Here is a 12,159-nt window from a genome sequence, read left to right as displayed (position 1 = left end):
CTGCGTGAAAAGATTTTGAGGAGCTAAAGCTGCAATTTCTACATCTAAACCTTAAGAACATGGTTTGTTTTTAAGGGGAGGAGAGTAATAGAAATGGAGGTCTAACCACTCCATTCTAGTTTACAAAACAAAGGAGACGACATCTGGCCTTGGAAGGAGAAGATTCATTAGATCGGAAAAATTCTGAGCCGAGCATTCGAATGGTCTTTCTAGCATTCAAACGACAGTCCAATTTGCCTGGCAAGTTAAATAATAGGTTATTTTGATTAGGTTTTAGCTATTTCTTTCCTTAAGTGATTAATCCGATTGAGAGACTAAATAGAGGTTGCTTTATGTGAGTTAGGATAAGCAATAAAAGTATTTTCTTCTCTTTTCTCTTCTCTCTCAAGTCCAGTCAGGGGCTAAGGTTTGTGATCTCTTCTTTTCATCATTATTCTACTGTGGTATTACTTGATAGGGTTCCGTTGGGTCGGAACCTATCATAAAGTTTGCAAGATATAATCATCACCTAGAAGTCGCTGAAGGGGGCAAAATGAAAGGCATTTTCGGGTCTTTACCAAACTGTTTGCATGGTCTCGCGGTGCATTTGTATGGTTTGGAGAGGCTTACTTGTCTTAGTTTAGCTGCTTAAATGATTGGTTTGAGTCCCCCACTCAGCAGAGGGACTCCGTCCATATGTGAATGAGTCAAATTACTTATCCATTGGTCTATTAGAGAACTATCTCTCCAGGGATTTGTTATAATACTGAACAATCTCTGTGAAAGTTCACCTAGCATTTACTAAAATTAGTCAAAGACAGCTGAGAATGCTTTCCTGCAAAGTTTACCAAAACTTTTGGTAAGTCAACTATCGGACAATTATTTCCTGAAGATCAACTGAAACAAAGAGTATAGATGTTAAAATTCCAGATATCCCTAATAAATGAACTCACTTTGTTTCTGGATTAGCCTCATGATGGCACAAAGATCAGCATGTTAACCGACCTTCTCCATAACTCTCCTTCAGATTCTTCAACACTTGCCGGATATAATCCTCACCTTGGTTGGAATATTTTAAACAAATAAGCCTTTGGACAACCTGGTATACCGATTGAATTGAATGATATTCTTCACAGTTGACATCCATCCTCTTCACTTCCTGGTCAAAAGAAAGACAGGAGATGCAGTATATTACTGTGCTTTCGACCTATGCCACATAAAAAGCAAGATCTTTGTTACGCTCGGTCATTTCAAATGTTACAGAAACATTCTCACTAAAGGCAAAGATAGTTGCAGACGCATTCTGCTGCATTTCGATTAGAAACAAGTTACTCAGATGTCGCTTCGTGTTCACACCCTTTTCCCGACAAAAGTTGTTGACAAATTGAACAATAAACTGTTCTGATAAAAGGAATTGGCTTAATACCTCTTCTGTGATCCTTGAAGTAATGCTTCTTGCTGTCTCCACCACTGAGCTTGGTAGACCAGCAACTCCAGCTAATAGAAGGCCATAGTGTGGAATCCGTCGTGGACCATCCTTAAGACGGAACTGATATAGAATAGCTAGAACAAATGTCATCATGAAAATATTGTGGCAATGATTCCTGATGCATTTAGTTAAAAGAACCACCTTAAAATCCAAGCGATTGTTCCTCAAGTCAACTTCAAAGTGGAGTATCTTCACATTTGGATAGATGGTCGCAAGTTCAGATAGACCTTCCATATGAGTAGCAAAAACAGTATAACTGGTGAAAGGAAAAGGAGAGAAGGAAGTTTTAAAGGATAAGTTCATGTGAATAAAGCCAACAACTACATGCACAAATGGCAGGAAATTGATAATACTGAAAATGGAATGTTATGAAAGCAGGACATATACAGAACTGATGAACTGTGCTTATCTTCTGTCAAACTGGGTAGATAAATCATAACTTTCTGTCAAACTGGCTAAACAATACTACATAGCAGCAAAAAGAAGAATCAATCTTCTACAGTATTCTAAGAAGTGCTTTATAAATCATAACCTCCTTTCTTTTAGATCAGAATCCAATAATACTTCTAGAGATACTTAATAATTAACAATAAGTATAGGTATTACGCTTCGAAAGACAGCAGATGCTCGCAACAGCTCCATGCAATTGCAAACCCATCAGAGGAAGAAGTAGCCCTTCCAAGTTCGTCCATTACAACAAGGCTCCTAATTTGAAAGAACATCAGATGAAAAATAGTGGAAAGAACTAGTAAACACTAAGCGAATCGAGACTGTAGATCTGATACTTGGGAGAAACGTTTTGCATTAGGAAAGCTGTTTCTTTCATCTCCGTCATAAACTGCAAAATGTTTTAATGCTGGTAAGTAGATATTTCATGCCCATTCTGCAGTTTCACTCAGAATACTCAGAAAGTGTGTTAAACAACTAGTAAAACAAACCAAAGGATTTATGTGGGAGAAAACAATGATAGCAACAATAGAAATTATTAGCAGCAGCTTCTTCGAGAATAGAGCATTTTGCCGAATATGGTCTGTAGAAAGTAACTCATTTTCACATTTGTTTGAAGTGTATTCAGTTAGTAAATCAATTGTTACTTCCGTTAACAGAATGATTTTAATATCTACTCCAGAAATATCAACTTTGGAAAGTAACTCACCCATTGAAAGTTCTTATTTACATTTTTCAGAGTTTGCTATTTATTATTCTCTGGAAGAATGAAAACATCATAATGTTCCTCAAATCTAATACCTTTTAGTAAGATGTTTGCGAGCACAGGTTTATTCTTGTCATGCCTAATCTAGTTTACAATCAACAAATAACCAAATAAATAAATACATAATGTACTACCAGACTAGAAGTTTTACAGCTCTGCAAGTACGTCAAATACGATAAGCATGAAAAAGAATCCAATGAAGAGATTCTTATGCATAACAATTTATAAAATGTCATATATAAGTAATACTTGGCTTGTCAATTGAAAATAAATCAGACATTTTACATCTTGAAAGAATTCATTGGACTCATAGTTCCGTATTTGATTAAGATTTAAGAAGATTAGTTATTCATTCATTTTAAACTTTCAGATATAGCAAGGCCATTTACTAGAGAACCAATATGATTTTTAACTTCCATACAGTGCTAGAGTTGTTTTCAACATTGTCTCCAGTCCCTATCCGAGTGAATATTCGATCGACAACTCTGAGAGATGCAAAACGAGCAGGAACATAACAACCAATTTGAGCAAGAATGACTATCAGACAAATTTGCTGAAGATAAGTGCTTTTCCCACTCCTGAAAAATAGACACAATTAGATTGAGAGCTAGAAATGCACTAGTTGGAAGTAACGGATACTGAAACAGTTTAGAAGCAACATGAAGGCACTCTCACATGTTTGGGCCCATGACAATCACCATATTAGATGCTTCAGAAAGAAAGAGATTGTTAGGCTGCATTAAAAGTAGGATTATCTCCTAGGATGTAAACAAACATGGTACCAGTATAACAAGATTTTAAGTGAAGGTAAAGTAACTATATAAATCAGTGAATAGAACCACATACAACAAAATCAGTGTGCAAGCTTTCTAAAATAGGGTGCCTTCCAGCATCAATTGCCATTGGACCATTCTCTGATCAGTTGAACTTAGTTAGACAGTTCACTTCACCACATCAAAGTATCCAGGAAAAGAAAGAAAAGAAGTTACCAGTGAACTCTGGTCTCGTATAATGGTCAACAGGCTTAGAAGATATAGTATGTGCAAATGAATTCACAATCATGTCGAGAAGACATAGGACCTCTGCAAGAAGTGTTAGTATTGAGATATCTTCCCTTATCACATCAATTAACCCTGCAAAAATAATGGTTAGATGAAGGTAAAGATTTTTGGCAAGAAAATTTAACTCTCAATTGTTTGAGCATGAGCTTAGTGAGTCATCCCTAATGACAGAAATATGGAAAGTGATACAAAAGGGAAGTCCTCATGAAAAAAAAAAAAAGAATTAATAGTTCGAACAAATCAGGTTAAAAAATGATTCAGGATATACTACGGTAGTACAGTACTTCCTAAGCATGCAATGGAAAATAGTAAGTGGAAGTTACAACATTTAGCATTTCATAAGATATACAAGAAAATGATTCAGGATGTGACAAAACATGCCCATGCTGGACCTCAACGAGATTATATGACATGCCAATATAACATTTTAATGTACGCAAGAAGAAAGATTTGCAGCTGCACCATTTCAAGTGTCCACATCTAAATAGTCATCCAATTTACAAGAACGCTTTCACATGACTAACCAAAGGATAACTTGAAATTGCATGCTCACATGGATCAAACTATTAGTAAAAAATTATTTGATCTACTAAAGATATCCAACAAGTTTGAGACCAAAACAATAATTCAAAACTGTTCTTAAAGAATATTTTATCTCACAAGTAGAATCAGCAAAGTACAGATTATATAAGAAAAGAAAAAGAAATTGAAATTAAGGTGTTGCTAGTAGTGCACAACCTTCCAAGCAAAACTCTGTACGAAGAAAGCATTCAGCAGCAGCAGACTTGTTTCTAACATTCAGCTGCAATGATATGAAAATATGAATATTTATATATGTAAGAACTATAGGTACAAGACTGCATAACTGCATAAACAAATGAAGGTTCCTACAACTGTATGGCACCTTTCTACCATATTTGATATAGTAAGAATCATAAGTGGCATAACTCTAGATAACCATAGTAACAGTCTAATATATAATTGCTCCGAAGGTATTGAAATTCATCATTATTTTTGCACTATATTCAACTAAATCTTGAATGTTCCCTAAATCTAAATATAGGTTAAATAGACAAGATCTGATTCTGAATTGTCAAAAAAATGAGATTAAGTGAGATGAATCAGAAATTTTTGATGAAAGTTCAAAAGGCTGAAGGAGACTTAATATTAAATTATTAGCTTCACATTTTGTCTTAATTGTCCATTTTACAAAATGGTTAAAAAAATAAAATAAAAGAATGCCAGAAGAGTGAAACATTGAATTTTAGAGCCAATATATATATAAAAAGGAGAATTATGGAGTTAGATAAATAACAATGAAACCAAATGTATGAATCAGAAATTTTTGGAATAAGTGACCAAAAATTAGGATGTGAAATGACTGCATCTGAAAGTGAATTTGCTTTTGTTTCAGAGAGATTGACTACATAAGCTATCTACTTAGACCTGTAGTAAATAGGAGTGCTTGATTATGAAATCAAGCACAGAATTAGAGAATTGTAGCTAAAATGGAGAGATGCGAAGTGCCTCCAGCATCTAGCATATGTCGCGTTACTGTCACATATCCCTTGAGCTGAAAGGAAAAATTTATAGTAGGTCTAGAAGACCAACGAAGAACCAACTTCACAATAAGAAACTTGAAAACAAAACCCAACAGTGGTTCTATATGCTAAATCTAGTCAATTAATGAGTTTTTGACCAAAGTGTTGCTATAGTAAAAAAAAATTTCCAATATATAATATTGTTCAAACTATTTTCCAAACTAGTGCAACAATAAAATTGCTCTCTTAGACAGCGATTCTTAGTAAATTAATTAGTTTTCCAATACTCTAAAATATAAAAAAAAAGTTTAGATTATCGTAACTTTGCGCTGGGTTATCCATTTTAGTCATAAAAACGCTTTCAAATTTGCATATAAATTATATATAAATCGCTTTCTCTAAAAGCGTTTTATATAGAAACAATGGTGAAAAAAGTTCGTTGTCTAAGATAATAAATAACAGTGTTTTAGTGCTTTTAATAGTTAATTAATTCATTAAAAATCGCTGTCTAAGACAACGATTTCACTGTTGTACTAATTTAAGAAATAGTTTAACTAATGATGTAGTTTGGAAAATAATTTACACTGTAGCAGTAGTTTGGTCAAAAACTCATCAATTAATAGTGGATGGTAACCATTGGAAGTTCAACATATGGACTTCTATGTACTCCTCTCTTGCCAACCAATCTTGTATATTCATTATGAAGCCTTTCCTACCATATTTGCATGGGGCAAGAAGTTAGACAGTCGTGGAGAAACCAACCATGTTACAGGCTTACACAACGTATCATAGGGGTGGAGAGGCTCGGTAGGGTTTCATTCTGACTGAGCAAAAGACATCAATTTTTAGAAGGTTGATGTTAGGTTAGTAATTGGCCCTACAAGTATGTACGTAGCCTTCTAGAGTCAAGATGCTTCCTAGACATCTTACCAAACACACCATTTAGATGTAAATAATAGGGAAAGATAAAAGATGATTAAGAGTATTAAGAAATCTTACATACTTGAAAATGAAATCTTAGGGAAAAGTCATAGACTACAAATGGCATTTGACGCATGCCAATAGGAGGAAAGACAATGAGGTATATGGATCCACCATGAGGGAAAGAAAAGGTAGTGCATCCATGAAAACCTTTTCCCACCTCATGCATTAGCAATGTTATATTGGTTGCACCAGTAAATATTTAACAGTCTTGAATCTGAAAGGAGATTATGATTCATGAATAATTAAAGTTCATCGAAAAACAATTCGTTGTGCATGTTATCAAGAAGATTCTCAAGGAGTCCCATGTTAAGAATGGTAGGATCAATTCTTAAATGACCCTCTTAAGGTTGATGATCATGGATGCTATAAAGGCATAGACAAGGTTCCTTCTTATCTGATTTGTTAGGAAACTATCTAAAATAGCGCAAATATCTATATCACTCATCTCCCTATTAAACATTTTCACTAAAAAATGCTTCCTTCAATAATTTTAGCTGCACCAGTGAGTTCATGCACACGTATCACAACCATGGATGGCCATGCCAACGACGTACTGGCACGTGGCACGAGAGGTGCCGCACGGCACCACTCCTAAATAGTTCCGCCGCTCGCCATTGACCTCGTCGTCGAGCTACCTGTTGCTGATCGCCGTCGTCAATCGCCATCGCCTTCGCGATCGAGAGAGAGATCGATATATCTATATATCGATTTCTCTCTCTCTCAAGATCTCTCTTCCTCCTCCCTCGGGTTAGGACAACCAACGCGAGTTTGAGTGACGGTGACGACAATGGCGAAGGCGAGCGGCGATTGGCGATGGCAACAAGGCGAAGGCGAAGGTGAGTATCCCATTTTTTCTCTATTCTTACGGCACGGCCGACAAATGCCGCGGCATGTGTGGTGCTGTGCCGGTCGGTGGTCAGCATGGTTCGTGTCTATGGCACAGCCATCGTTGATCACAACATGAAGTAAAGGCAAAAAAATGTTCAGCTAATAGTATAAAATTATAAATTTGCACCAGCACATATTAAAAGTATTAGAACTAAAATGCAGTCATGGATATCTCAAGTGGATAAAGTAATAATCAATAATCATAATAACACTAAATAAAGATAAGGAAAAAAGCAGAAGTAAATATACTTACGGAAGCAAGTTCAAAACTTGAGCAGTGTACATTCTTCCCATGTTTCATGACCTAAATGCCGCAGCATTCCACAACTATTGACATGACTCCCACAGATAATCAAGAATACATCATATAAAGAAGAAAATTTATAAACCTGAATAAATCTATCAGGCAGCTTTCCACTTATATCCTTCTGCGGAATACTGAAATAAAATCCTTGCCTACTGTTGTAAGGAATCTTCAAATTTGGCATCTTAAATTCCTCTCTGTACTTGTTTGCAAGGTTATGTATCGCTGTAATCACAAAATGATGAGCATTGTGGATTATGCATTGACCACAATTACAAATAGTTAAGCACCTTCACTTGTATCACAGAAAGACCGCCGTGCAATATCAAGAAGACCATCTATTCCAGCTTTAATAGCAAAACACTGTTGCGTGCAAGCAGCAAAAGGTGCCCTTGAATGTACCACGTCTTCATCGATTACATCCCCGATTCTGGGAGAAAACAAATATGAAACTTAAGAGATGTACTAAACAATGACAATGTCAAATTGCCAATACAAAATAAGAAGTGCCAACATTTTTATAACCACTAATGTCAAATAGTAGGCAATTGATACGGAAGCCATGTGAAGGAATCTAAACACCAATATAACATTTTTCAACTTCTTCAGTAAGACATCTTAAGTAACATAAGAGAATAAAACCTTATTTTGGTCATTACATTAAGGTAAAAGTAACAAGAGATTCTTATGAAGAATCCTACTCAAATCCTTCAACATTGAGACATAATAGTAACCGAAAAAATCCAAAGCATCCAAAAGATCATAAGCCCGCACATAACAGCTAACAACAGTTGTCATGAACAAGCAATTCCAATATGCATACACAAAATAGGTATAGAAAGATATCACCATTTAACAAAAAAGAACCGATAAATGCACATGCTTATTCTAGAACAACATAGAGTTGATATAGAGTTACTATGGTGAGAAATCAAAAATGAAAAGAAGTGGCCATTATTCAATTCCGTTCAAGAAATGATAGAATTTATATATATTACTATGTAGCATATGCATTAGTTGATAATCTTCTTATGCATATTCTTCTGGTTTCTCAAATCAAATTTTCCATTAAGAACTGTGGTTTTGTACCCATATAATCAGTTTCTAGCTATACATGTAACTCGTCAGAAAACTTAAGATGTTAAATACTGTCAAAGAGAAAATTATAGACCTCCCATAGCATGTAATAGATTTTTGAGCAATAGTAATTGTACCTGGCTTTCCTTGACGTCTTATGGAAAATTTTGGGTGTATCTACATCTAATATGGCAGTGCTTTTATCGGTTTCCATTTGACTGCTTTAATTATCCATAGAGTTACCTTTGCAAGAAGTCATGCATATGAAATAGCATGGAACTACGGATGTTCACTTATATACAAGCATAAATCCAGAAACACTGGTATATGCTCACAGTGCTCTCTATTCCAATAGTCAGCATATAGCCTATCAAACTACTTACGACATTGATGATTGAGCAACAATTTTGATTAAAGTCCTTCATAGAAAGCATATAAGCTATACTTGGAAGAACAGAATAGAAGGAAAGCTCAAGTACAAGGCTATAGAACAAAACCTCTTTTTCATGCTTGAGTATTTTTTATTTTCACAAACAGTCCTGTAAATGTTGCACAGGAGAATGCTTTTTCCATCCTTAAGAACCTGAAACACCACATTCTGTCCATTAGTCCAACATAATCATTAAGGAAGGCTCTGAATTCATAAAAACAGAATGCTTGGCAATGTTTCTCAGCTGCATGTCCATCATTAGCAATATCTTGAAATCATTTCACAACTGATGTTAGAGAAATATAATTCATCCCTTCAATACTCTATATTTCAGAAGCATAAAGAAGCAATGTCTTGAGATAGTCATATTGTACCTTGGAGAGAAAGGGTATTGCATCCAAAGCAGTTTTTAGAACAATAATGTCTGAAATCAGCATTTGACTCTTTCTACCATTTATAGGCCTCAAAACATCTTCTGTGACCTTTTTGGGTTTGAAGCAGAAGTGACAAAGAACCTTATCTGGGAAAAACATTTTACTAAGTCCTAATTCACAACTAACAAACATAGCATAAAAATAGGCAACGAATTAAATACTCATCCCACCAGTTTCTTTTGGAAATTTACGAAGACCCTGTGTCAAACCAAAGAATAATTCCTCATTGCTCATTAACTCATCCTGAAATTAATTGCACAAATTTAAAAAAAAAAAGTAACTCAAAACTCAAAAGGACATGATCTTCAAACAAGGACTCTATATATTAAAGGGAACAAAGTGAAGAAAATCAAGACCGGTTGCTTCCTGAACCTCATTCATGGGGATTATGTCAATTTCCAGTAATATCAGTGACAAGACACATTTAGTATTCAACACTAATAGAAGCATAGCTCAGTTTACCATGTAATAGTGATTTCCATGTAAATTACTGATTCATGCATCTAATAACAGTCTACTAAGCTTGAAATTAAATTTAGAAAATTTCATACAAGAAAATTGTAATCAATCAACACTAATAGAAGCATAGCTCAGTTTACCATGTAATAGTGATTTCCATGTAAATTACTGATTCATGCATCTAATAACAGTCTACTAAGCTTGAAATTAAATTTAGAAAATTTCATACAAGAAAATTGTAATCAATTACAATGTGTTTTAAAATTATAATCAAATAGTTTTTGTGGACTTCACCAACAGACATGCCACTACAGATAATTGGTATGGCAATCTCCATCTGTTATGTTACACTTTGTTCAAACAACACAAAAAAAAGGTATATGTAACTGAATTATGTTCACGGAAATGCTGATTTTTCTGTATTCGGGTAGTTTTACTGCACTACCAGTTCATTGATCCATCAAAAAACATAAATGCATTTGCCATCATCAATTTACAAGAAAAAATTCTACGAATATGTGGTCCACAATGTGCAAAAAGGGGATAGATATCAGCCTTGTATTCTTGCATTTGTGCTTATTTAGAAACAAACTCATGTTTTATTTCAATTTTCAAGTAATTATACATGAACACTATTTCAGGCAATACTACTGTACTACTCCATCACCATCAAGCAAGTACCGAATCAGCAAGCCAACAACCAAATTAATAATGGTGCATACATAATTAATAAGAAGCAGAAAGCCAGAAAGTATAACAATGACTGGGAATATGGTTTCAAGAATGCTAAATCACAGGTAACACCACTGACTACATATACTTGGCAACAACCAAATACAACTGAGAGTATAACATAAATCTGAACATGGGAACAACCAAATACTCACTAAACAATCAAGACGAGCATTAATAGTTTCCATATCCTTTAATGGTTGTAGCAAGTTGGCTCGAAGTAGTCTAGACCTGAAATAAGTGTGCACATTAATAAGGACTAACTGAGCATATGTTTTAGTAGCTAAAGGATACAAGATTATGAATTAAAAGGACTCAACAGAAGCACAAGAGTAATGATAGAGCAGTGAATGGTAAAAAAAAAACAGTTTTACTGAATGTCTTTGTTATATTGTGGACAAGATGTAACAACCCAAAATTTCGAAAATAAATAAATAAATAAATTAGATTTAATAATTTAGATCATGACGGATTTAGTTTTTTTGTGGCAGTACCGTAGCACTGCTACAGTACTGAGATGAGTCAGTTGTCATTTCCTACTTCCTCATCTAAATTTATTTTTTTGTTACATCCTTACCTCGTCGGAACTAGTGTTGTCAAAGTCGGTCATTGGGGAGTCGCCGGAGTAAGCGAATAACACCAAACAAATCGTATGTGAAGAGTTTTTTACTTGATTATTGAGTTGAGTTGTTCTGTATGGACCTTAGGTGAATGAATTTACTCATATAATTATAGTCTCATATTTCATACTATGATTCTTTTGTATTATTATTCGTGTATTATCTTTTCATGCTATATTGTATTTTGTGTCATACTCTACTCCGTGCAACACTTTAGTTCATAAAATATAGACCTTAGTGCATTATTATTCTTTGTGCAAATAGTAAAATATTGACTATGAGTTGGTAGGACTTTGAGAACAAACACAGATTAGATATTCTTCGTGCATCTCCCTGTGGTGACTCAAGTCTACCTTGAAGTCCATAAGACGGATCCATTCTAGATCAGTGTATGATCTGTTTAAGTGATTTTAACACGATTAGAGAACAGTCTAGGAGATAGACTTATTTCTGATCAGCACATGATCCGTTTAGGTAAGTGACTCTGGCGCAATTAGATAATAGTCTCAGGCTAGATCAAAAATCTCCCTAAGGTGACTCTAATATCTCTCTATGGTTAGTAGAAAAGATAAGTTATGTTTATCACATTGTGACACCTCCTGGTGTCCTTAACCAAATCAACTATGAGAAAAGAACTCGAGCATCATCTCGAGATGACTTCTAGTTGATGTAGATCTACAGGCACAGTCTCAAACTGAGACAGTAAACATTACTGAGATTGAGAATGTTTGAATAATAAAATAAAGCATAATATTAGCTTGTTAAGTGCATCTTTATGGCTTATACTTATTATTCATATTATGAGCTTGCTGGCTATTGTTATTAATTATTGAGCTTTGGTTAATATCTCATATTAGATAAAAAATAATTCTTTAGCTTTTGGGTGGATTCACTCACTGAGCTAAAATTGTTAGATTATTAAAATCTCCATTTAGGATTTTGGCATTT

General features: G+C 34.6%; 1 protein-coding gene across 16 annotated transcripts in view; it reads right to left on the bottom strand.

Annotated features, from left to right (window-relative positions):
- Positions 1 to 441: 441 nt before the first annotated feature.
- LOC140764423 (DNA mismatch repair protein MSH4) overlaps positions 442 to 12,159 on the bottom strand; it is a 29,654-nt gene continuing 17,936 nt past the window's right edge. For 10 of the 16 annotated variants that reach the window (XM_073102980.1, XM_073102983.1, XM_073102984.1 and 7 more), the window contains 17 exons: positions 10,747 to 10,822; positions 9,571 to 9,643; positions 9,341 to 9,486; positions 9,034 to 9,119; positions 7,750 to 7,889; positions 7,545 to 7,684; positions 7,409 to 7,459; positions 4,481 to 4,544; positions 3,671 to 3,814; positions 3,528 to 3,595; positions 3,357 to 3,415; positions 3,103 to 3,259; positions 2,254 to 2,306; positions 2,075 to 2,173; positions 1,610 to 1,724; positions 1,406 to 1,528; positions 823 to 1,186 (listed from right to left, as the gene is read on the bottom strand). In XM_073102980.1, the coding sequence (XP_072959081.1) occupies positions 968 to 1,186; positions 1,406 to 1,528; positions 1,610 to 1,724; positions 2,075 to 2,173; positions 2,254 to 2,306; positions 3,103 to 3,259; positions 3,357 to 3,415; positions 3,528 to 3,595; positions 3,671 to 3,814; positions 4,481 to 4,544; positions 7,409 to 7,459; positions 7,545 to 7,684; positions 7,750 to 7,889; positions 9,034 to 9,119; positions 9,341 to 9,486; positions 9,571 to 9,643; positions 10,747 to 10,822 (1,813 nt within the window). In that variant the 3' untranslated portion in view covers positions 823 to 967. The other 6 variants (XM_073102981.1, XM_073102982.1, XR_012105035.1 and 3 more) reach the window with 6 other exon arrangements.

Source organism: Typha angustifolia, chromosome 8, assembly GCF_048772165.1.
Source record: "Typha angustifolia cultivar Huaian chromosome 8, ASM4877216v1, whole genome shotgun sequence".
In the NCBI taxonomy this organism is placed as follows: domain Eukaryota; kingdom Viridiplantae; phylum Streptophyta; class Magnoliopsida; order Poales; family Typhaceae; genus Typha; species Typha angustifolia.
The sequence above is the reverse complement of the archived record's forward strand: the minus strand, read 5'-3'. Positions and strand labels throughout refer to the sequence as shown.